General features: G+C 41.5%; 1 protein-coding gene across 7 annotated transcripts in view; it reads right to left on the bottom strand.

The window, feature by feature from the left end:
• Positions 1–1617: 1617 nt before the first annotated feature.
• The window catches only part of gabpb1 (GA binding protein transcription factor subunit beta 1), a 94662-nt gene continuing 68949 nt past the window's right edge, over positions 1618–27330 (bottom strand). For 5 of the 7 annotated variants that reach the window (XM_060853164.1, XM_060853162.1, XM_060853161.1 and 2 more), the window contains 2 exons: positions 3914–3970; positions 1618–3657 (listed from right to left, as the gene is read on the bottom strand). In XM_060853164.1, coding sequence (XP_060709147.1) covers positions 3505–3657; positions 3914–3970 — 210 coding nt within the window. In that variant the 3' untranslated portion in view covers positions 1618–3504. Of the gene's footprint in view, positions 3658–3913; positions 3971–7144; positions 7214–14717; positions 15111–27330 lie in introns of those variants that run through there. The other 2 variants (XM_060853166.1, XM_060853165.1) reach the window with 2 other exon arrangements.

Raw genomic sequence — 27330 nt, 5'->3', positions numbered from 1 at the left:
AGATACTTAAGGAATAGTGATATAATTCCGAGTCAGGATGGTGAGTGACTTGGTGGGGAAGTTGCAGGTGGTGATCCCATGTATCTGCTGCCCTTGTCCTTCCAGATGGAAGAGGTCATAGGTTTGAAAGTTGCTGTCTTTGGTAAATTTCTGCAGTGTGTCTCCTGCTACTGAGCATCAGTGGTGGAGGGAGTGGATGCTTACGGATGTGATGCTAATCAAACGGCTGCTTTGTCCTGGGTGGTGCCAAGCTTCTTGAGTGTTATTGGAGCTGCACCCATCCAGGCAAGTGGAGAGTTTTACATCACACCCCTGACTTGTGCCTTGTAGACAGTGGACAGGCTTTGGGGAGTCACTTGCTGCAGTATTCCTAGCCTTTGTCTTACTCTTGTAGCCACTATGTTGATGTGGTGAGTCCAGTTTAGTTTCTGATCAAAGGTAACCCCCAAGGATGTTGATAGTGGGGAATTCAGCGATGGTAATACCATTGAGTGTCAAGTGGCAGTGGCTAAGTTGTCTCTTGTTGGTGATGATCATAGCCTGGCATTTGTGTGGCAGGAATGTTACTTGCCACTTGTCAGGTCAACCCTGGATACTGTCCACATCTTGTTGCATTTGAACATGGACCGCTTCAGTATCTGAGGAATTGCAAATGGTATTGAACACTGAGCAATCATAGAATGTATACACTGCAGAGCAGGCCATTCAGCCCATCAAGTCTATACCAACCCTCCAAACAACATCTCATCCAGAACTACTTCCCACAAGTCTATCCTTGTAATCTTGCATTTCCCATGTCTAATCCACAGCCAAACCATCCTACCTGCATATCTTTGGACTGCACATCGTCAGTGAACATCCCCAATTCTGGCTTTATGATGGAAGGAAGATCATTGATAAAGCAGCTGAAGAAGATTGGGCCTAGACACTACCCTGAGGAGCTCCTGCAGAGATGTCCTGGAGCTGAGATGACTGAGGCATAGAAATTATGAAAAGTTTTGATAGAGACATATGTGGGCTGAGGCAAACTAGATGCTAACACTATAAGACAGTCAGATACCAAAAAAATCAAATTAAGAATTCAGAATCAAATTTCTCTGAGTGATGAGAATGTGAAGCAACCTCCTGCAGACCGTAAATGAAATGAACATCGAAGAAACATTTAAGCCAGTGAAAGCTAGAGAAGTAAATGACAGAGAAAGGAAGAGAGCGATGGGGAAGGATGCTCAAATGGAACAGTAATGTTGCAGAGACACAACGTGCTTATCTTTGCAAAGTATATTTCTTAAAACATGTTGAAGATTCCAGTGAAGGATAATTCATCCCCAGATCACCTGCTGATTACAAAAATTAACTTCAGTACTCCGTCATTTAATTTTGAAGAGAAACCTGCTGTGCTGAAAATGGCTGCCGTGTTTCCTAATTTAACAACAGTCACAGTTGGAAACTTTTAACAGGTTTTCAGATAAAAGCTGTGGGATAAAAATGAGGTAAAGACATAATAAGTGAGAAATAAAATAAAACAAGACAGTGTTACTATTTTCAAATGATGAAATTGAAAATAGAATCATTTCTTAAGAAATATTTTATTAAATACAAAATCTAAGCTTTGTCAACAACTTCATTTATATAATTACCGGGAAAGCCTGAATGGAAAAAAAACTATAAAGGTAAGACTCGGGAATTTACTGCAGCTTTTAAGAGTTAATTGCATTTGGATTTACACTGATAAGTGGTGGAAATGAGCTGCTGGAGCTCAGGCTCTCTCTTTCATATTCAACAAATAGCAACGTTTAACATAAACAATATGTCAGCACTATCAGTCCTGCTAATAAACTAGTGATCATTGTGACAACCTTGAATGAAAAGATCCCAACAAAATAGTAAATAAAATCACTGGATATGAGCTAAGAGGCAATTGGCATCAGGACAGGCAACAAAAGAATGAATGGTGCCTGGAGATCACTGAAATGAAATGACCAGCTCGGAGTGGAACACAAACAGGAGGATAGGTTTACATTTGCAAGTTACAATAGAATGAATTAAGAAAGTATACATGCACGCTCTCCCAGCAGCCATGCAGCACCAGCAAATTCACTTTCTGACACAAAGAATTATTGGGGATGGATTAAATTGAAACAGAATATATTGATGGAAAATTATCTAACCTCATACAACTCGCAGCCAAACATATATTTCACAATTTGACCCTCTCCACTGTATATTTCAGCATTAGACCTTTATGCTCAGCAATGAAAGTTAATACTTGGAAGATGAATTTCTTCTTACACTCAGTACAAATCAATACATTATAAAATGAGTATAATTAAAAAAAACAATTATAATGCTCTGCAATACTGGGTTGAAATGTATCCTTGGTATGAAGGCGGTGTTCAATGTGAGAATATTGGGGTCTCTATTGATCAGGTGTGGCATTATAATAATGTAAACAATATAATCTACGACCATTGCCTGAACACAGCATTGCCTCAATATACCACAGTCTCAAGGATCTAAATGATGGGTATGATTTTGTCATTGAGTAATTTCATCCCAGGAAATTCCCAGTCTTGTACAGTTCCATGTTGAGATGTTTCCTGTTACCTGGGTAACTAACCGGTTGGTCAAAAAGCGAGGGATAATTCAATTATAGACATCAGATACAGGAATTACAAACACTCATGTTACTTATTGTTTTTTTGCTTAAACATAGTGAATGTTGTGTGATTCAATTTAATAGAACATTAACCAGCTTTGTGATGGTCTCTCTTCTCAAGAGTTAAATCTCCCCCTTAACAATTCAAGAATTACGATGATGAAGTCATTTCTGAACATGTGTAACTGAACTTTTAGAACAATTTTAGGAATATGAAAAGTCTTTGGTTTATTCTCTACAGTTACATTGTTATTTTGAAAGCTTCAATCCCCTCACAGATAGAGCCAGGGCAAACATGGTGTGAGAAAGCTTCATCTGAAGACTAGCAGCTCAGTGTCACAGCTCTGAATTGGAATTGAAACAATTTGCGCAGAATCTGCCTATAAAATTAACTCAATTTCCAGAATCTTATTAATCCGATTCAGTAACTGACAGATAAGAGGCCATTCAAAGATAACCTGACAACAAACAGAGCCTCCAACTACATTGACAACAAAATGATTACAATTGACTGATTAGAAGGGTGCAGATTGCTAGCTCTTGCAACAGAATCAAACTTGAATTGAAATATTTGGAACATGTCTGATCATTCACAGTCTCACCTCTCCTCAACCTCCAATCCCCAACTCATTTTTAGCTATATCCTTTGAGTGTTGTTGGATCACTATCAAGATGTCAGCTTTCCCAGAAACAGTCTTCTGATCTGGGTTCAGACCTACATCTCTCTAATACTGGGATTGTTGTCCATGTCATTGTGATCGTAGAAGGTCATCCTTCCCATAGGTTTCACAACTATTGAACTGTTTGTTTGTTGTGATGTTTCTGCCTTTCCATTTCCATTTGACACATTAAAGAACCTTCTTACTCGAAGTCAGGTGGCCGAAGGCTTCCAGTTTCTGTCTGTAGGCTTCTGCCTCCTGCTCTTTTTCCAAAAGCTGCTGTCTGTACTTCTGTGCCTCACGGTTTGCTTCTTCCAGCTGCTTCTGTAACACTTCTTTCTCCTGAAATCAAAACACAACTGTTTAGCCTAATCTGAGGTTCAGTAAGTGTGGTCCTGTCACTTATCATCTAGCCATGGGCTCCTCTGGAGATCTCTAACAAACCTGCTGCCTGGTGTAACAGTCACAAACCACAATGCAATCAGCCAGGAACTTGCTCCTGGTCACTGTCCAGTGATCCCTCAGTTAAAGAGAGAATGGAGAAATCAGCCAGGACTCATGTTCCTGATAGCTGTCTGTGAAAGATGAGTGTTTTTACCTCTGAGAATTCTGCTGTGTGAAGAGTGCAGGTTTCTGGGCCAGAACTTGGTTGTATCTAGTGAGCAGGGTAAAGAAACAACAAATTATAAACTATTCTTTCACAAAATAACCTACAAGAAAAGCAGTGTTATGGAAAATTAGTGTCATTGCAGTTAAAACATTATTTCAGTAAAATCAGTAAATGTTGTAACTTAGCTCCTTCTCACAAATTACATATTTGTTGCATGTCACAGGAATGAAACAAAAATACTCTTTAGATTCAGTTAATAGTATAATGACTCCTTCATTATATCTGTTCCTATGCTCCTATCCAGTATCTTCGCTGGCCACACATAGAGTCATAGAGATGTACAGCATGGAAACAGACCCTTCAGTCCAACCCGTCCATGCCGACCAGATATCTCAACTCAATCTAGTCCCACCTGCCAGCACCCAGCCCGTATCCCTCCAAACCCTTCCTATTCATATACCCATCCAAATGCCCCTCAAAAGTTGCAATTGTACCAGCCTCCACCACTTCCTCTGGCAGCTCATTCCATACACATACCACCCTCTGCGTGAAAACGTTGCCCCTTAGGTCTCTTTTATATCTTTCCCCTCTCACCCTAAATCTATGCCCTCCAGGTCTGGACTCCCCGACCCCAGGGAAAAGACTTTGCTGATTTACCCTACCCATGTCCCTCATAATTTTGTAACCCTCTATTAGGTCACCCCTCAGCCTCCGACACTCCAGGAAAAACAGCCCTAGCCTGTTCAGCCTCTCCCTGTAGCTCAAATCCTCCAACCCTGGCAACATCCTTGTAAATCTTTTCTGAACCCTTTCAAGTTTCACGACATCGTTCCGATAGGAAGGAGACCAGAATAACACGTAGTATTCCAACAGTGGCCTAACCAATGTCCTGTACAGCTGCAACATGACTTCCTAACTCCTGTACTCAATACTCTGACAATAAAGGAAAGCATACCAAACGCCTTCTTCATTATCCTATCTACCTGCGACTCCACATTCAAGGAGCTATGAACCTGCACTCCAAGGTCTCTTTGTTCAGCAACACTCCAGAGATCATGAGTCCCTGGTTGCTGAAACTGTAGTTGGAGACAAGCTGAGCGGAGGTACCTGGGCTCAACTCTGACACTTGCAGAGCTACACCCACCGGAGGCAGTCAGCTCAGCGTGCACAGACCCAAGAGTTGATGACTATCAAACAAAATCCATCAGTCAGTCATAAATTTAAACTGAGCCCAGCATTTGGAGCCTTTTCAGAGAGAATTCCAGATTTCCTCAACTCTTGAAGAAATGCTGCTCATTTCATTCCCAAATAGACACGTTGTGATTTTGAAATCATTTCCCATTGCTCTGGCTCAGTCCCATCAAAGAAAGGAAATAATTTCAGTATCAATCCTTCAAATTCTGTTATTTTAAACAGTTTAATCAGATTTTACTTATTGCCATCTACTGGGATATAGTGGTGATCTCATTGGATGAGTAATCCAGACCCAAAGCTAACATTCCAGGGACATGCTCATGGATGGTGAAATTTGAATTCAATAAGAAGGGAGACTAATGGTGACCATGGAATCACTGTCGATTGTTGTAACAACTCAGCTGATTCATGAATGTCCTTGAGGAAATGAAATCTGCCATCCTTTCTAGCCTGGCTTACACAGGAAGCCTAACCTCCAGCAATATGTGACTGATCTTTAACTGCCCCCTGGGCAATTGGGGATGAGCAATAAATCCAGCCAGAGACACCCACAGCTCATAAACAAATAAGAAATAAAACGTAAACATGTGGGATATAGGTAAAGTAGTGTTACTTCTGCAATTATAATTACTTATACAAGGTAAATGAACTCACACCAGTGTGTAATTGTTTCAACTAAGAGCTGAGTCAACTAGAATGCAAACTATGTGGAGGAAATACATAATTGTTTTTGTATTAGCTAAAAATGTATGCAAGAATGAAACGTGACTGCAAAACAATGGTAGATGTTACAGACAAATAGATCAGGTGCTGTGGGGATGTAGGTTAAGCCAGATATGCTTGTACAAGCAGTAGTTATAAGCATCTGTTTCCCATTTCTACAGAAACACAGGAACAAACCCCAATTAAAAGGTCATAAGGATCAGTATGGATGGGGAAAGCACAGATGGATGGAGTAGATAATGGTGAAGAAAGGATATACCTAACAATGGGCCACAGCAGGATGTGGTCAAACGGCCTTGTGAGGCCAGAAATAAGCATTTTGTCACAGCCAAGGCCGGATAAGGCAAGAGATAAACAGGAGTAATGGGTACCGGGCTTAGGGAAGTGGGGGATGGAAACGGGGAGGAACAATGGGATAAAAAAAAGGAACCAAATTACATAAATATCGTGAATTCGTTGAATTCAGGGTGTGTGTGTGTCCCTGCCTTGTAGACAGTGGACATCGCACCCTCTTGCAAGGGTAAAATAAATGACACTGTTACTGATTCAGATCTTGTCTCAGACTGAAATTATTGAAGTGAGTGATCTTTGTTTCTCACAAACAGAAACCAAGTTCATACAAAAAACACAAAGAAAAACTTGGAAATGCATGTTAGCCCAACCAAAATCTATCAAGATTTTGTAAGTTGATGGATTTCATCAGATGCATTTTTAAAAATTTTACTTCAGATTTCCAGCCTGTACAGAGTATCACTTTACCAAGGTTATGTAATCTGTGTTGATCCTTTTATTAATTTGCTGTTCCAGTATCACTCAGCAAATCTGCATCATTGATACACCAGGGTAACATGCAGCCCAGAACTGAACAGAATCATGCCAGATGAGGTCTGACAAGATTCCTTAAACCTGGAACATTATTATTCCAGACCTCTTAAGGTAAAGAGGTAACATTTTCTTGAGATGTTTAGTTTGCATTCTGTACTAATGAATTTGCTTTCAGTAATGAACATGTCTGGGTAGATGCTACATTGAGGTGTTTCTCATTCTGAAGAATAATTTTGGATTCATCTTTGACAGATCCTGACTGGATAACTTCACCTGCTCACATTGAACTCCATTTGTCAAACATTTACCCATTCTCAGTCCTCAGCTATCAAGTTTGGTTGATCAAGGAAACACAAATATTGTCACAAAAGCCTACTGGCTAATTTGAGCAGATATTTTGTTAACATCTTTCCAAGGTAATATTTCATTCCTTACCTCAATGTTAATTTGTGTACTGCTGAATGATCAAGATGAATGTTCAGGTCATTAGCCATTGGACAAGGTAGACCCGTAGCTGAACTCCTGGCCTATGATGAGCCAGTTGACCTTGAAAATGAGGAAGGACAATGAGCTGAGGGTTACTACAGCAACAGAAGAACAAATGGTCAGGAATTTCTCTGTTGATTCCCATTGATTGGACCTCCATGACATTTGAGTTACCTCAAGCACCAATAAACTGGGTAATTACTATCTAATCTCAACACTTCTCCACTCACACCAACCACCATATCTTGGTCATGAACAGTAGCTGCTCTAAAATTTGTAGACATGCAGTCTAAAGTCATCCTCTGATCCCAGTTGTGAATTAGTCTTTATGGTTGTGCCATATTTCGGTCACTAACATTCATGATTGATAGGGATCAAAAGCAAAGTTAACTGAGAGTTGACTATTTTATAAAGCAATATCACCCTTTCACCCGATCATTCTTTAATGTACCATATCAATCTGAAACCAAGACTGGTAACGAAATGACAATCATTTTTATCTCCAGGGAAGACACTGCTAAAAGTCTTTACCAAGTGCTCAATTTGATGCAGTGTCAACTCTCCTCTGGAAATGTCCATGTCTCTAAGTCTCATTAACCGATTTAAACACTGTGAGAAACCTCATCCGGCCATTGCCATTCAGGTGGTGGTGATGAAATCCAGATTAGAACCAATCACTCAAAATCAATGCAACACAGGGGCTGTTCCATTTCTACCTTCCTGTGAGATGCGAGTTTCCCAGATAACTGACTAACAACTTATGATCCTAATGAGCAAGCTTATGTTGGAGATTGGAGAATATGCTGAACACAAATCAAGGCTTTGTGAGGTTCTATTTCACACAGGCAAATTATCCTTTGGAACCAGCCACCTTTACTCTTGCCTAAATTTCAAACCAGGTTAAACAGCTGTACAGTACCAGATACAGACCATAACCATTTTCAATACTGACCACTTGTTCTTCTCTTGCTGTAGAAACCCTCAACTAATTGTCCACCCTCATCTTTAAGGTCAACTGGCTCATCATAGGCCTGGAGTTCAGCTATGGGTCTGAAGCCTGAGGAAGAGGAATTGTGCTTTGGTGGATAATTATATAAACATGAAGGAAGTTTCCTTTTAGCATTGGAAGCCGCTGTTAGTATAAACATTGTATTCTCAGGCTTGAATGCTAGGTTTGAATCTGCTGCAACAGCTGTTTTAAAATTATGGAACAGCACAGGATAGATTACACATAATATTGGTAAACTCTCTGAGGCAAACAGCACAGTGAAAAGTTTCAATACCATCTATAGGGACTTTACATAAATTAGAGCCACGTGTCACTGGGGAGACGGAGTAGGAGTTGAGGTTGCTCCCGTTGTTTCCAGTGTTGCAAAGTTGGGTAATTACTCCGAGATTGGGAGGCAGGCAATTAGAATTTGGTGTTTGCGAAGTGGTGATGGTGGGGGAGTGGGGAACATCTCTACTCACAATATATTCAAAAAGACAAAATTGTTTACTGAACATTAAATCCCTTGACAGTTATAGAGTTCAGGAGACAGCATTATTTAATAAAATAACTCAACATCTTGTGAAATTGAAAGAAAAGATCCCAGCACTCGAGAGCTAAACACAAAAACAGTGAAATCAAAATAATAACAGCATGGTGGCTCAGTAGTCAGCACCGCTGCCTCACAGTGCCAGGGGCACACGCTCGATTCCAGCATTGGGCAACTGTCTGTGTGGAGTTTACACATTCTCTCCCTATCTGCGTGGGTTTCCTCCGGGTGCTCCAGTTTCCTCCCACAGTCAAAAGATGTGCAGGTCAGGTGAATTGACCATAGCATTCAGGGATGTGTAGGTTAGGTGCATTAGTCAGGAGAAATATAGGGAAGGGGAATGGGTCTGGATGGGTTACTCTTCAGAGGCTCAGTCCTGTCCCCACACTGTGGGGATTCTGAGAATACTTTTATTAGTTTCACTTTGAAACTGAATGGGGGTCAAAATCTTGACCATTTCTTGCTTCTTCTGTCAAAAGTATATGAGCAGAGTGTCCCACAGAGAGCTGCAATAACACTGATTGGCTGTTGGGGTAAAGATTTGTATCACTGCAGTCACCACTACTAAACGGTGGTGTGTGGAGGGAGTGTTGTCAAGGGAGAGTTAACCAACAAACACTACTTCAGTATTTCCCTCCCTCCTCATCATCTATCCAAAACACAAGCTGGACCGACCAATCCTCTACATTGTCGGGACAGACTACCTGAAGGTGCTGGGTGTTTGGTTCAGAGGAGCTGGAGCGTGCACCAACTCTTGGGAGGAACATGTCACTAAAACAAGGCAGAAACTGGGCAGATGGGGCACCGGTCACTCTCAATGGTGGGTAAAAACTTGGTTACCAGGTGTGAGGTATTCTCAGGTCTGGCCTATTCCCTGAACCTGTGCTGCCGCAGTCACCCGGGCCATCTTCCACTTCAAGTGGAGATCAAAGATGGACCGTGTCCGAAGGGACACAATATGCAAAGATCTGGACAAAGGGGGAGACAAACACACCCAGTGCTACCCTCCCCCTGATGGCCACCTTTATGTGTGGCTGCATCAAGCTGTGCGTGGATCCCCGGTACGCAAACACCAAGTGTCACTACGTACTGAGGTTTTACCTATCTCCGGTGTTGCGAAGGATGGGCCTGGCCACACTGCCGTGGAATGTTCCAAGTAGTTGGACCGTTCCGTATCTCTTGTCCTTCATGGAGTAATTAGTGAAGAAAAACATCTTTGACCACAAGTCCACAAGGAAGTGGTCAGCACATAGTGTCCTTGAGACCCTTCAGGAAAAGGAGAGGACGGATCCTGTCGAGTTGTTCCCTGGGCAGACTGTTAAAGTCATTTGGCAGAATGCCTCATCGCCAGAACTTTCCAACAAGCACCAAGACATGGCTTGGCTGACGCTGAGGTCTCTGCCTGTGAGATCCTTTATACACGCCCAGACTCTCCGAATCACCGCACGCTGCCCTCAAAGCTGCTGTGGAGGGGACGAGACTGTCACACAAAGGAAGTCTGGAGGGGAATGCAGTGGTGTTTGTCAAGGTTCATCCCGAGAAGCTCCGTTATGCAGGACTCCATGCTCTACGGTGTGTCCCTGGGACACACAACAAGATGAACATCACCTGTGCCTGGAGGAATATTAACTTGGTGAAAGATGCTCTTTGGTCTGCTCGAAACTTGCTGATCTTCCAGCTGAAGGAGCTGACCCCGACCGAGTGTTGCGGACTGGCACATTCCAAGGTCTAGGACTATGTCCTGAGACACACGCTGAAGCTTGGGACAGCTGCTACCAAGGTGTGGTGGGGAAAGACCACAATGTAAGGTCCTTCTGCTGAATAATAACAGGGGGCTCACTCATTAATTTGGCCCTGTTGATGCCTCAGCGAAATGCCAAGAAGTGGTTTGAAAATATAGAGAATGGTGAACATCAAGGCTTATTGTGTTCTTTGTAAGTAAAGAGTATAGATCTGAATGGCTTCATTAACTGTGCACGTACCTAAAGACTTCTTTTTATGAATAAAATATGTTTTTTCAATAAATAAAAACAAAAACCAAAGAAAAGTCACTGTGAGGACCACAAGTCAGGGAAAGTGAGTGGTCTTGTCCAGCTGCAGCTTTCTACAAAGGAGAGAGCGGATTAGGGAGTAGCAGGTGAGTCCTTGGAGCTTCCATCATTTATAGTCCTTTGTTTAGACTTCACTCTGTAAGAGTAGTACACAGACCAGGAAAGAAGAGCCACAGATAACTGAATTTAATCAAATATAAAGTATTCTCCAAGGTTTAACTTAAAGAGGTGAATCATGGCAGGAGAGCTCAAAGGCTTGGTTTGCTCCTCTTGCTCCACGTGACAGGCCAGGGACAGTTCCAGTCCCCCGGCTCAGTACGTGTGCAGGAAGTATCTCCAGTTACAGCTCCTGCAACCTTGAGTTTCAAAGATGAGGACACTGTAGAGCATCCGTGAGGCAAAGGAATTCGTGGATCACATGTACAGAGGGGGGTGGTCACACCGTTGGCTCAGACTCTGCAGGCAGGAAGAGATTGGGTTACCATGAGATACAGCGAGAGAGATAGGCAGGTCGTGCAGGAATCTCCTGTGGCCATACGGATATACTGTTCTGGATACCGTGAGGTGAATGACCTCTCAAGGGAAAGCAACAGCAGCTAAACTCATTGCACCACAGCTGGTTTTGCTGCAGAGGAGAGGTGTAAAGAGTGTGCCAGGGCAATAGTTATAGGGGACACAATTGTAAGGGGAATAGACAGGGGGTTGTCTGGCCATAATCAGGGCGCCAAGATGCTACATTCTCTCACACCAGGGAGACACAAGGATAGTTCGGAATGGGTTCAGGACATTCTGGATGGGGAGAGTGAATAGCCAGTATTATGATACACATCATTACAAACAACATCGGTGAAGAAAGGGAGGAGGTCCTAAAAGCAGAGTACATGGAGCTAGAAAGGAAGTTAAGAAATCAGACTTCAAAGGATAGTGATCTCAGGATCACTACTGGTGCCACATGAGAGTCAGAGTAGGAATGACAGGATATAGCACACGAATATGTGGCTGAAAAGATGAGTCAGGGGAGGGTTTCAGATTTTTGGGGCATTGGGCCAGTTCTGGGGAGGTGGGACTGATGTCCGAGGAAGTTTTTGCTCGAGCAGTTGAGGAGGGTTTAAACTAATATGCCAGTCAGATGGGAACCTATGTAAGGAAGCAGAGAAGGAGGGGGACAAAAGAAACTGCAGATATTGGAATCCAAGGTAGACAAACAAGAGGCTGAAAGAGCACAGCAAGTCAGCCTTGCTGTGTTCTCTAGCATTCAGTTTGTCACTGTCAGAGGACTGTCAGGGGAAGCAAGGACAAAAGCAAAATAGTAGCAAAGGAAATAAGAAAGAAGTGATCAGCATTGAAACCAAGGACAAAATTCAAACATGGTTATTGAGAAAAATATTGGGAGCAAGACAATGTTAAAAAGAAAAGCTTAAAGGCTTTGTACCTTAATACCTGGAGCACTCACAATAAAGGTGGATGGGCTAATCATGCAGACAGATGTAAACAGGAACGATATAACTGGAATTACAGAGACATGACTGCAGGGTGAGCAAGGATTGGAACTGTATTGAGGAAGGACAGGCAAAGGGAAAAAAGGTGGTCGAGTGGCATTGTATGAAGTGAAAATTAACAGTAGCAAGAAAGGTTATTAGCTCTGACAATGTGTAGTCTGTATGGGTAGAGATGAGAAATACCAAGAGGTAAAAACCATTAGTGGGTGTTATATAGAGACCCCAAACTGCAGTGGTGATGTTGGGAAAGGCATTCAATGGGAAATTAGAGATGCATGTGATAAGGGAATATCAGTGATCATGAATGATTTTAATCTGCACATAGTTTGGGCAAATCAAATTAGCCACATGCCATAGATGAGGAATTCCTACAGTGTATACAATATAGTTGTCTTGACCACTATGTGGAGGAACCAACTAGAGAGCAGGCCATCTTAAGACTGGGTACTGTGAAATGAGAAGGGAATCATTGTGAATCTAGCCGTGTGAGAGCCCTTGGGATGTGCAACCATAACATGATAAAAAAAATTCTATCAAGATGGATAGTGAGATAGTTGATTCAGAGACTAGGGTGCTGAATGATAACAAATGAAACTATGAGGATGCGAGGTATGAGTTAATTAAAGGGATGACAGTGGATCGGCAATGACAAACGTTCAAGCAACACAGGGGGGAGCCACAACAACTGTTTATTCCTGTCCAACACAAAAAAAAGAGTAAGAGGGCCAATCCAGACCTTACAAAGGGAAATTAGTGATAGTATTCAATCCAAGGAAGAAGTATATAGATTGGCCAAGAAAAATAATAGGTCTGAGGATGGGAGCAGTTTAGAATTCAGCAAGGAAGGAACAAGGGATTAATTGAGAAGGGGAACATTCAGTATAAAAGTGAGCTTGTAGGGATTATAAAGACTGACTGACACTAAGAGTTTCTATAGGTGCATGAAGATAAAAAGATTGGTGAAGACAAATGTAGGTCCTCTACAGAAACTGGGGAATGTATAATATGGGACAAAAAGAAAAATGCCTGAGCAACTGAACGCATACTTTGGTTCTGTCTTCACAAACAGGATATAAATCGGATACCAGAAATGTTTGTGATTGCAAGATTTTGTGAGAGGGAAGAACAGACAGAGGTCAAGATTAGTAGAGAAACGGTGCTGGGAAAATTGATGGGATTCAGGCAGATAAATCTCCATCGTTTGATAATCTACATGTCAAAGTACTTAAGGAAGTGGCTCTAGAAATAGTGGATGCATTGGTGGTCATCTTCCAGGATTCTATTGACTCTGGAACAGTCCCTGAATATTGGAGGGTAGCTAATGTCACTCCAATATTCAAAAAGGGAGGTAAAGTTTGCAAATGATTCCAAGTTGAGTGGGAGGGTGAACTGTGACAAGGACGCAGAGATCCTTCAGCATGATCTGGACAGAGAGGGTGAGTGGGCAAATCAATGGCAGATGCAGTATAATTTGGATAAATGGGAGGTTATTCACTTTGGAAGCAAAAACAAGGCAGCAGATTCCTTCCTGAATGGCTGTACATTGGGAGAGGGGAGTGTGCATTGGGAGCTGGGTGTCCTTGTGCACCAGTCACTGAAGGTAAGCATGCAGGGGCAGCAGGCAGTAAGGAAGACAAATGATATGTTGGCTTTCATTGTGAAAGGTTACGAGTACAGGAGCAGGGATTTGTTGTTACAGTTATACAGGACCTTGTTTAAGCCAAACCTAGAACATAGTGTGCAGCGTTGGTCTCCTTTGCTGGGGAAGGATGCTCTTGTTCTCAAGGGAGTGTGGCGAGGGTTTCCCAGGCTGATTCTCGAGATGGTGGGACTGACATATGAGGAGAGATCGACTCGGTTAGGATCATTTTCACTGGAGTTCAGATGAACAAGGTTGGTGGGAGGAGGTGAATTTCAGAGACTTATAAAATTCTAACAGGACTAGACAGGATAGGTGCAGGAGGATGTTCCCCATGGTGTGTGTCCAGGGGTCACAGTCTGAGGATTCACGGTGCATCATTTAGATGAGGAGACATTTCTTCACCCAAAGAGGGGTGAGCCTGTGGAATTCATTACCAAAGGAAGTAGTTGATGCCAAAACATCGAATGTGTTCAAGAGGCGGCTAGATATTGCACTTGGGGAGAATGGGATCACAGGTTATGGGGAGGACGCAGGATGAGGCTACGGAGTTGGACAATCAGCCGTGGTTGTGGTGAATGGTGGAGCAGGCTCAAAGGGCCGAATGGCTTCCTCCTATCTTCTATGTCTCTATGCTGATTAGAATAATTAATCTTTGAAAAAATAAATTCAGAGAGTGAGATTTTAAAAAATAATTTAAATGTAATTTTCTTTTAGAGTCAGTGACTAAAGTTAGTCTTTACAAGTAAACACCCAAATAAAGTGGGAATTCTGGGCTAATACTGTGTTTATTAAAATAAAATTCAAGTTAAATGTCTTTACCAGAGAAATAAAAATAGATTTTTCCACTTACAAATGGCATTGTAGAACAGCCTAGAGACTAGAACACTTCATATTTTAACATAATTCATCTTTGTGTGTATTACACAAGTGTATAAATTGACGGGGCAGTTCAGAAAATCAGTGTTACACATTTTAAATTACCCAAATAAATATTTTCTTTTTTACACAACTTATTTCACAATACATCAGCAATTTGAAATACTAATGCAAATAGGTCTAGATTTTAAATGTTTATTATTAGCCTTCCTTTGCTGTGCTTCTTTTGGTAAATCTTGACAATTAATTTCCTCCATTCTTCTAAGTACATCATTGTGTTTGCTCTAATTCATGCTCCTTTTCCATTAGACTAACCAGGAGTGTTTGTTTATTTAACATCTCACTGTGAACCTAAAACAACAACAAAATCACAAATTAACGTCACATATTCAGTTAGCTTTTATAAAAGCGTCACTGGAACAAGACTGTGGTCAGTGTATGCCCCCATTTCTTGATTCTTTATATATTCAGTTGATTTAAATTATATGTCTTATTTAATTTTAGATAAAAGAAATAATCCAATTGAACTACCAACAACTGAAGTGGGGAGGCTCTCAAAGATTCTTTTCTGATTTATTAATGACTAGTACCAGCAGAAAGTGAACCAATTCATTCAAATTAAACAAACACATTTCTCTTTAAAGATGCTATCAGAATTTAGCTTGGATAAAAACTATTTTTATTGTTTTAGCTGCAGTATATCCTAGTTTCAAAGTCAACTTATTCAGCCCAACTAAGAGTTGCCCTAGGAAGATGATTAAGCAGCTTTTGATTCCAGCTGTATAGAGGTATTTTCAGTGGCTGAGATAAGTGGTCACCTCCTCAGACACATGGAATGAGAAAACTCCCCTCCTCCTCAAGTCCAAAGACCTGCCATAACTCCCTACCAGATTTGCAGCTTGCGGCTGGTTCCATGGTATAATCACAAAATGTGGAACTGGAGGAATGTGTCTCAGGAAAGAATGTTAGGAAAGGGAGTGAAACTGGAGGTAGTTCAGGAGACCATGAACCATTAAGATTTGAAACCTTATCAGCAAACGAAAAACCTCAGCGTGAAGGATAGCAATTAAACACCGAAAACAGTTTCCCCATCTACTCTGCCCAATGGTGTTTAAGTATTAGTGGATAGTTATGAATGCTCAGTGTAATGGTCACTAAATTTCATTAAATAAACCAGCCAAAAAACAAACTAGATTGTTCAGGATAAATGCACACTGCTCACAAAAAGCAGAGACTCTTTTTGACTTAATGTCCTAATTAAACGGCACAAACTAATAAAACTACACAGGTCCTGTGGAAAGCTGTGCAGTGTACAGAGCTTATTTATGAAAGGAAGAAAGATGCATATTCGCTATCAAATTATCAATTATTTTGTTACAGTTTCCATTCCCTGCACAGTTACAGATGGACCAAGTAACAGTGAAAACAAGGAGAAGTATCCCTGAAACTGGGAGTTATACGAGCAGCTGTGGCTGAACAAATATGGCTGCTCTGCACTGATCTTCATTCTGTGTAGCAACAGATGGATGGAACCTGTGACAGGGATTCTAAATGAAATTACTTTCATATTAGACTTGATTGTAATATATAGTATTGTATATCTACATATTAGCTCAAAAACCTTGGACTCAGATCATGAGAAAATTTCGTCAACTACATCAGGGTGAACTGCTTGAAACATTCACTATTTACTGAACTCTGGTGTTCCAACAGAAAACAGAGCACTGAGTACAGGAGTTGGGAGGTCATGTTGCGGCTGTATAGGACATTGGTTAGGCCACTTTTGGAATAATGTGTGCAATTTTGATCTCCCTCCTATCGGAAGGATGTTGTGAAACTTGAAAGGGTTCAGAAAAGATTCACAAGGATGTTGCCAGGGTTGGAGAGTTTGAGCTACAGGGAAAGGCTGAACAGGCTGGGGCTGTTTTCCCTGGAGCAGCAGAGGCTGAGGGGTGACCTTTATAGAGTTTCTGGGAGTCCAGAACTAGAGAGTTTTTTTTTTAGGGCGAGCGAGGAAAGATTTAAAAAGGACCTCAGGGACAATGTTTTCATGTGGGTGGTGGTGGAGCTACCAGAGAAAGTGGTGGTTTTTGGTACAATTACAACATTTAAAAAGGCATCTGGATGGGTACATGAATAGGAATGGTTTAGAGAGATATGAGCTAAGTCCTGGCAAAGGGGACTAGATTAATTTAGGAAATCTGGTCGTCATTGAGGAGTTGGACGGAAGGGTCTGCTTCTGTGCTGTACATCTCTAGGACTCTAAATGACATGGAATTTCCAACTTATAAAACTGAATTCTCAAATGAAAAAAAATACTGACAGCACTTGGTTGAGGTCCATTTGCATGTGGAGAACAGCTCAATCAGAACTTTGAACTAAACAAGACTGAATGACAACCAATCAATGCCCATAGCTCACCCAGTTGGCAAGGTGAAAGAGAGTCAGCCATACACCAGCTGACCTCCTATGGAAATGCTCACAGTTGTTCACGTATCTAGAGCACAGCAGCGACGTTTAGCTTCAAACTTTGCTAGGAACTGCTCTTAATGGTGAGCTGCATCAGATGGTAGCTATTCTGGAGGGAAACCAATCGAAATTGATCGTAAGCCCCTGGCTGAATATTTTACATCTGTAATATACTGATAGTTTGAAATATGATATAGAATGAATGTTCTGCAAAATTAGCATGGAACTTTGATTACATTCAAAGAGACAGCTTTATATAGTTTAATTTGAAGATTATCACCCAAAGAAATTGGATGAAATCATAAATATTGGATTCAGTGTGTCCTAGTTATTCAAAGATAAAGAAAATGGAGCTTTACATTCTAAGAAAAAGCACAGTTTATTAGAATCAGAATATTGCAACTTAGAAAGAAGTCATTCTGCCTGTGACAATACTAGCCTCAGAAATGAGCTGTATAACACTGCCCCTCACCAAACTTGATACTCCTGACATTTAAGCTAATATTCTGCCTTCAAATACATGTCAATCACCTATTGATATTTCCAATGGAATCTGCATCTACCAACAAATGAGGTAGAATGTAGACCATTCAGCTTCTGCAGTCTGTTCCACCATTCAGTATGACTGAGCAGTGTGTTCCAAATTCCATGCTTCCATCTACCTCCTCTGAAGTTAGACTCCTGTGAAAAACCCCAGAATTCCTAGGGAATCAATCTGCTAATGCTTTAAAATCAGTCAACAAATCCACCTCCAACATCTTCTGAGGCAGAACATTCCAAATGCACAAAAGACTCAGTATAAGTTACCCCTCCACTCTGTCCCGAAAGGCTAACAGCTCATTTTGGGCTCACCCACATGAGAAAACATCCACGTACACCTTGTCAAGACCATTCAGATCCTATAAACTTCAATTAGGCCACCCCACAGTCTTTTAAACTCAATTGGAAACAAGCTGAATTCTGAAGGGTTACCGGACTGAAACGTTAATTCAGCTTTCTTTCCACAGATGCTGCCAGACCTACTGAACTTTTCCAGCTATTTCTGTTTTGATCCTTACTTTCATGTTGAATTCCTCACAGTAAAGGATGTGAGTCACACATAAACACCTAAATCCCTTTGTCCTATTGAATTCTGCAGTGATTCTATGGACAGGCTTTGAGGAATTAAATGGAAAATTATTGCACAACTCCCAGTCTTGGACAGGTTATTGTAGACATGGTAATTACTATAATTAGTTAATTTAAATTTTGCCAAACTGACTTCCATGTGTTGATTCAGTGAGTGATGGTAATGCAACTGAATGTCCAGTTAAGTGAATTCATTGTTGGAGACAGCAATTGTTGGGATTTTTTGGCAAAAGTGAACTCAGGGAGAAACTGATGTGAACTTTTGAAAGAGTAAATGAAAAGCATTTCAAAATTTCCTTAACAAGCTGCACACAAGACATCAGAAGCACCTGTGCATTAGTGAACTGACTACACCTGCCAGACATGCTGACCTCTGCAATATTATGCTTTATCCATTTGCCTTCAAAATAACTTATTTATCAAAGTGTTTTTCTTTTATTTAAAATCTCAAAATGTGCAGATGACAAAGCTAGGTGGGAGGTTGAGCAATGAGCAGGATGCAGAGATGTTGCAGCGTGATTGCAACAAGCTGGCTGAGCGTACAAATACATGACAGACGCAATGTGGGTAAATGTGAAGGTATCCACTTTGGCAGCAAAAATAGGAAGGCAGATTATTATTTGAATGGCTGTAAACTGAAGAGGGAGGTATGTTCAATAGAATGTGGAGTCCTCGTGCAGCTGTCACTGAAAGTAAGCTCGCCGAGCTGGGAGTTTGTGTTGCAAACATTTCGTCCCCTTTCTAGGTGACATCTTCAGTGCTTGGGAGCCTCCTGTGAAGCGCTTCTGTGCTGATTCCTCCAGCATTTATACTGGTTTGAATCTGCCGCTTCCGGTTGTCAGTTGCTGTCCGCTGCAGTGGCTGGTATATAGGGTCTAGTTCAATGTGTCTGTTGATAGAATTTGTGGATAAGTGCCATGCCTCTGGGAATTCCCTGGCTGTTCTCTGTTTGGCCTGCCCTATAATAGTGGTGTTGTCCCAATCGAATTCGTGTTGTTTGTCATCTGAGTGTATGGCTACTAGGGATAGCTGGTTGTGTCGTTTCGTGGCTAGTTGGTGTTCATGGATGTGGGTTGTTAGCTGTCTTCCTGTTTGTCCTATGTAGTGTTTTGTGCAGTCCTTGCATGGGATTTTGTACACTACGTTGGTTTTGCTCCTGCTGGGTATCGGGTCCTTTGTCCTGGTGAGTTGTTGTCTGAGAGTGGCTGTTGGTTTGTGTGCTGTTTTGAGTCCTAGTGGTCGCAGCAGTCTGGCTGTCAGTTCAGAAATGCTCCTGATGTATGGGAGTGTGGCCAGTCCTTTGGGTTGTGGCATGTCCTCATTTCGTTGTCTTTCATCTATTGATGAAATTGGGTGGGTATCCATTTTTGTTGAATACCTTGTATAGGTGTTCTTCTTCCTCTTTTTGTAGTTCAGGTGCTATCCCTAGTAGCCACACACGCAGATGACAAACAACACGAATTCGATTGGGACAACACCACTATTATAGGGCAGGCCAAACAGAGAACAGCCAGGGAATTCCTAGAGGCATGGCACTCATCCACGAATTCTATCATCAGACACATTGAACTAGACCCTATCTATCGACCACTGCAGTGGACAGCAACTGACAACCGGAAGCGACAGATTCAAACCAGTATAAATACCGGAAGAATCAGCACAGAAGCGCTTCACAGGAGGCTCCCAAGCACTGAAGATGTCACCTAGAAAGGGGACGAAACGTTTGCAACAAAAAACTCCCAGCTCGGCGAACAGAACCACAACGAGCACCCGAGCTACAAATCTTCTCAGAAACTTTGATCTGAAAGTAAGCATGCAGGTGCAGAAGACGAACACCATTGGACCAGTTTGTCATGAGAGGATTAGAGTATGGAACAAGGACATCTTGCTGCAATTATACAGGGTGTTGGTATGAACACACCTGGAATACTGTATGCAGTTCTGGTATTATCTGTGGAAGGATGTTCTTGCTATAAAGGAGCAAAGGTTTCCCAAGATGATTCCTGGGATTGCAGGACTAATGCATGAGAAGCGAGTGAGTCAGTTAGGATTGTAATCACTGGAATTTAGAACAATGAGGGGCCAATCTCATACAAACTGGTCAAATTATAACAGGACTAGATGGTTTACATACAGGAATGATAGTTGGGAAATCCAGAACCAGGAGTCATAGTTTAAGGATAAACCTTTTAGGACTGAGATGAAGAGAAATTTCTTCACCCATTGAATGGTGAGCCTGTGGAATTCACTGCCACAGAAGGAGGTAGATATAGGTTGTCTCCAAAGGGATCAAGGGATATGGGGGGACAAGATTATTGAGCTTGATGATCAGCCAAAAACGGATTAGTCGAGGGTCAAATGGCCTATTAGTGTTTCAAAACCAAAAGCCAACCTCCGCCTCTTTTCCTGAGTGAAGTGAGTTTGTGAGACTGTGTGTGTTACTGGGATATTTAGAGGGTTAAGTATTTATCCTTCTATCTTGATTGAATTTTTCAGAGGTGGCCACAAGTGTAGATGATGACAATGCATTTGACGTAATCCACTTGGACTTCAGCAAGGCTGTTGAGAAGGTCCTACGTGGGAGATTGATAGCAAAGATTGGCTAATTGGCAGGAAGTGGAGGGTGATGTTTTGGGACTGTAAGTGCAGGTGTCCTGCACCAGTGTCAGGGCTCGTACTGTTTGTGGTATGTATAAGTAATTTAGACTTGAATGTAGGAGAGTTGATCAGTATGTTTGAGAGATGACACAAATACTGGTCAGATGGTAAATAGTGGGGGAGGATCACCTTGGATTACAGAAAGATACAGAGTGGCTGATCAGTTGCAAATGAACTTCAATCCAGATAAATGTGAGGTGGGTGACTTGGGCAGGTCAAAAAGGTAAGGGAACACATGAATTCCCTCAGAGGGATGAATAATTGGGGTATGGATTTATGATAAGGGGCAGGAGATGTGAGGAAACTTTTTTTCACCCAGAGGGTGTTGGAATTTGGATCTCACTACCCTGTAAGGGTGAAAGAGGCAGAAAGCCTCATAACGTTTAAGTATGATGTGGAGGTGCCGGTGTTGGATTGGGGTGGACAAGTTAAAAATCACAACACCAGGTTATAGTCCAACGGGTTTATTTGGAGGCACTAGCTTTCAAAGCGCTGCTTCTTCATCAGATGGTTTATGAATCAGAATCAGAAGACACAGACATAAGCAATAGGATTGCAGTGTCATAGAATGTAATATTAAACAAATTAAGTTCAAATCTTTCATCTTTTAGAATGATCATGCTAGTTTCAGCTTCTTCATATGTAAATCCCAAAACTTTTCTAAAGTTACATTCTCAACATAATGTTTAACAATAGGTACCATCTCAGTTCAGATAATGCATTGAAGATGCGAAGTTAAAGTCTATATCCCAATGTTATGTCAGACTGATTCTATCTCTAAAGTGGGACTTACAGAATCTTACATGGATTTATGCAGCTTTTGAGCAAAATAAAATGTAATTCTGCAAGTACAAGTGCAGGGGAGACCGAGGGAGTGCATGCATGTGCGTGTGCAGGTGTGAGTATGAGAGAGTGTATGTATGTGTGTCAGTGTAATGGGGGATAGCTGCTAAATCCAAGAAAGATTCTGTAAATCCCACTTTAGAAATAGAATCAGTCTGACCTAACATTGGGACAGACAGAGTTTAACTTCACAGCTTCAATGCATTATCTGAGCTAAGATGGCACCTATTATTAAAAGCTATCTTGAGAATGTAACTTTTAAAAAGTTCTGAGATTTACATATGAAGGAACCGAAACTAGCGTGATCATTCTAAAAGAGGAAAGACTCAAGCTAAACTTGTTTAATATTATATTCCGTGATACTGTAATCCTGTTGCTATAAATTCTATGTTTCTGCTCCTTCAGCAACCAGGTGAAGCAGCAGCACTTACAGCTAGTGCCTCCAAATAAACCTGTTGGACTATAGTCAGGTGTTGTGTAATTTTTAAACATTTAAATAGTATTTGGATGTACATTTGCAACGCAAAGGCATAAAAGGCTGTGGGCCAAGTGATGGAAAACAGAATTAGATTAGTTATGTGGTAGCTTTTGACGAGTGCAGATCTGATTGGCTGAAGGGTCTTTGTTTTCCTATGCTGTAGACTTCTATGATTTTGGATTAGGCTTGCTCGCTGAGCTTGAAGGTTCATTTCCCAACGTTTTGTCACCCTATGAGGTAACGTCTTCAGTGGGTCTCAGGCGAAGTATTGCTAAACATTCTTGCTTTCTATTTATACATTTGGGTTTCTTTGGGTTGGTGATGTCATTTCCTGTAGTGATGTTATTTCCTGTTCCTTTCCTCAAGGGGTGGTAGATGGAGTCTAACTCAATATGTTTGTTGATAGAGTTCCAGTTGGAATGCCACGCTTCTAGGGATTCTCGTGCATGTCTTTGTTTGGCTTGTCCTAAGATGGATGTGCTGTCCTTCCTCATCCGTATGTAAAGATTCTAGTGAGAGAGGGTCATGTCTTTTTGTGGCTCGTTGGTGTTCATGTATCCTGGTGGCTACTTTTCTGCCTGTTTGTCCAATGTAATGTTTATTACAGTCCTTGCACGGTATTTTATAAATGACATTAGTTTTGCTTGTTGTCTGTATAGGGTCTTTCAAGTTCATTAGCTGCTGTTTTAATGTGTTGGTGGGTTTGTGGGCTACCATGATGCCAAAGGGCCTGAGTAGTCTGGCAGTCATTTCCAAGATGTCTTTGATGTAGGGGAGAGTGGCCAGGGTTTCTGGACGTGTTTTGTCTGCACGTTTGGGTTGGTTGCTGAGAAATCGGCGGACTGTGTTCATTGGGTACCCATTCTTTTTTAATACTTGGTATAGGTGATTTTCCTCTACTCTGCATAGTTCCTCTGTGCTGCAGTGTGTGGTGGCTCATTGAAATAATGTTCTCATGCACCTTCATTTGTGGGTGTTGGGGTGATTGCTTCTGTAGTTTAATATTTGGTCTGTATGTGTTGTTTTCCTGAAGATGCTGGTTTGAACTTCCCATTTGTCATTACTAAACGAAACAAATTAGAAGAATCCTTCAAAACCATCAATAATACCCTTACTGGCATAAAATTCACTAAAGAGGAGGGATACAACAACAAACTGCCATTCCTAGATGTCAGAGTTGAGCAAACAGCCAATGGGGAACTTCAGACCAGTGCCGACAGAAAAACAACACATATAGATCAAATACTGAACTACAGAAGCAATCATCCCAACACCCACAAATGAAGGTGCATGAGAACATTATTTCAACGAGCCACCACACACTGCAGCACAGAGGAACTATGCAGTGCAGAGAAAATCACTCATACAAAGTATTCAAAAAGAATGGTTACCCACTGAACACAGTCCGCCAATTTCTCACCAACAAACCCAAACAAACAGACTAAATACATCCAGAAACCCTAGCCATTCTCCCCTACATCAAAGACACCTTGGAAATGATTGTCAGACTACTCAGAGCCCTTGGCATCATGTTAGCACACAAACCCACCAACACACTAAAACAGCAGCTAATGAACTTGAAAGACCCTATACAGACAACAAGTAAAACTAATGTCATTTATAAAACACCGTGCAAGGACTGTAATAAACATTACATTGGACAAAGTCAGAAAACTAGCCACCAGGATATATGAACACCAACTAGCCACAAAAAGACATGACCCTCTTTCACTAGAATCCTTAAATAAGGATGAGGAAGGACAGCACATCCATCCTAGGACAAGCCAAACAGAAACATGCACAATAATTCCTAGAAGCATGGCATTCCAACAGGAACTCTATCAACAAACATATTGAGTTAGACCCCATCTACCACCCCTTGAGAAAAGGAACAGGAAATGACACCACCAACCCAAAGAAACCCAAACATAAATAGAAAGCAGGAATTTTCAGCATTGCTTTGCCTGAGGCCCACTGAAGATGTTACCTAGTAGGGTAATGAAACGTCAGGAAATGAACCTTCCAGCTCAGCGAGCAAACCTACATTCAAAACCTCAACCTGAGCTACAAATCTTCTCAAAACTCACTAACACCTCAGCAATTCAGAAAGAAGATATTTCTTTTGTTTGGCACATCAGATTGGTTTCAGGTTGGTGCATCCTCATTATAGCCACATTAAAGGCACACAGTCAATGTTATTGGATATTTGGGGAGGGGGGCACAGGTCAGATCTCTGCCAAGTACGAACAAAAGAGGACTTCCATGGAAGTTTCAGATTCAGGATTTTTCCTGGCTATGCTTGGGGCATGGCTGGATGGCAGATGAAATTAACAGCTGTCAAATAGTATCCTTTTAAAACTGTAACAGCTAATTTATGTGAAAGGTACTCTTATTATACAAAAAGTAATGAAACTTGCTGCATTTTTTTTAAACCATGCTGTGAAGGAAAGCAAATAGGGACAGACAGTTTACATTTTCTGATTAAGATCCCCAGTCCCAATTACTAACCAATGAAGTCTGCTAGCATATCACAACCAAGCTAGCTCCTGTTCCAGGATTCAAATATGACGTGAAAATGAGCTATGGGCGAACATTGCAGGTTTCCTGGTTGAATACAAGTGCACCCGTAGGTCAATGATTTTGGAGGAGAAAAAAAAAGAAGAATTTAAGAAGAAACATTTCATCCTCAGATTAACCACAAGTTCATAATTGGAGCGTCCACAGGCAGAAACATGCCATTTTATTTTCATAAATGGCAGGAGAAGGAAGGGAATATGTTTTATTTTTGTTCCTTTAGTGATAATCACAGGACAGAAAGCTAGAAGCAATTGCTGCAGAGTTGAACTGGAAACTTTACTGATGTCTTTTTCTGAAGGAATGCTGTTGAAAACATGAAGTCATACTTTGAAGGACTGTTATTTAAAATAGCAAATCAGTAATAAAATAATCAAAACAGTACAAAAAGGGAAAATGCTTAGATGCACCACTACATGGAATAGTGCAATAAATAATAAATAGGCTAAAATCTACTCAACAGTCAATGGGATAAAGACAGTGGACGTGGATAGCTGGGAACTCACACTTTGCGTGGAACTGTTGGCAATTCTCCAAGTTTTTATTTACTCTTTTGCAGAACATTAAAATTGCTGGCTGGGCCAGCACTTATTGTCCTTCCAAACTGCCCTGGATGTGGTGGTGGGAAGTTGCCTTCTGAAGCTATTGTAGTCCATGTGGTACAAGTGTACCCTTTTTTAAAAAAAAACAAAGCTTGTCGTTGTTTTCTATAATCATATGGCTTACTGGGCCATTTCAGAGGTCATTTTGGAATCACGATGTGGAAGTGCTAGTGTTGGACTGGGGTGGACAAAGTCAGAAGTCACATGACACCAGGTTACAGTCAAACAGGTTAATTTGAAATCTCAAGCTTTCGGAGCACTGCGCCTTTGTTATGCCAGAGTCAGAGTCAAACAGACCCTTCGGTCCAACCCGTCCATGCCGACCAGATATCCCAACACAATCTAGTCCCACCTGCCAGCACCTGGCCCATATCCCTCCATACCCCTCCTATTCATATACCCATCCAGACGTCTTTTAAAATGTTGCAATTGTACCAGCCTCCACCACATCCTCTGGCAGCTCATTACATACACACCATCCTCTGCATGAAAACATTGCCCCTTAGGTCTCTTTTACATCTTTCCCTTCTCACCCTAAACCTATACCCTCTAGTTCTGGACTGCCTCACCCCAGGGAAAAGACTTTGCCTATTTATCCTATCCATGCCCCTCATGATTTTGTAAACCTCTATAAGGTCACCCCTCAGCCTCCGACGCTCCAGGGAAAACAGCCCTAGCCTATTCAACCTCTTCCGATAGCTCAAATCCTCCAACCCTGGCAATATCCTTGTAAATCTCTTCTGAACCCTCTCAAGTGTCACAACATCTTTTTGATAGGAAGGAAACCAGAACTGCATGCAATATTCCAACAGTGGCCTAACCAATGTCCTGTACAGCCGCCACATGACCTCCCAACTCCTGTACTCAATACTCTGACCAATAAAGGAAAGCGCACCAACACCTTCTTCACCATCCTATCTACCGGTGACTCCACTTTCAAGGAGCTATGAACCTGCACTCCAAGATCTCTTTGTTCAGCAACACTCCCTAGGCCCTTACCATTAAGCGTATAAGTCCTGCTCAGATTTGCTTTCCCAAAATGCAGCACCTCTCATTACCTAAATTAAACTCCATCTGTCACTTCTCAGCTCATTGGCTCATTTGATCAAGATCCCATTGTAATCCGAGGGAACCTTCTTCGCTCTCCACTACACCCCCAATTTTGGTGTCATCAGCAAACTGTACCTCTTAAGCTCACATCCAAATCATTTATATAAGGTGAGGGAGCCTGATGAAGCAACGCTCCAAAGGTTTTGATTTCAAATAAACTTGTTGGACTATAACCTGATGTCTGATTTTTGGAATCAATTACATTGCTGCGGGTCTGAAGTTGCAAGTAGACCAGATCAGTTAAGAGAGCAGATGTCTTTCCTTGAAGGACAGAGGTGAACCAGATTTTTTGTTTACAGCAATTGATATTAGTTTCATTGTCACCATTGCTGAGCTTAGTCTCCATTCCCAGACTGTAAAGACCATGTCCTTTTATTTATAGACTGGTGCTAAAATAGTTGTTTTCTCATTTCAATGAGTGTTAGAGGATTGCTGCATGTATTGAAACAAATAACCTGACACTCAGTGTAACCATTGTGTTGCACAGCTGCTGGTTCTAGCAATCATTTAAGTGTAGTTTGTAGACGAGATGGAACTGAGCTGGGTTCTGCGAAAATGAAGTTTTCATGTTGGCAAGAAGTAGCTGATTGGTCTGTGGATGAATGACCAGGTATTGAGAATAAAGGTCTTCTGCCTTTCAACAACTGTGTGATTGGTTCTCAGCTAGCTGAACAGCTTAGGGCTGCAAACAATATCCAGAAAAGTGATC

Source organism: Hemiscyllium ocellatum, chromosome 39 (assembly GCF_020745735.1).
Source record: "Hemiscyllium ocellatum isolate sHemOce1 chromosome 39, sHemOce1.pat.X.cur, whole genome shotgun sequence".
Classification (NCBI taxonomy): domain Eukaryota; kingdom Metazoa; phylum Chordata; class Chondrichthyes; order Orectolobiformes; family Hemiscylliidae; genus Hemiscyllium; species Hemiscyllium ocellatum.
Note: the sequence above shows the minus strand (reverse complement) of the source record. Positions and strands in the feature narration are given on the sequence as shown.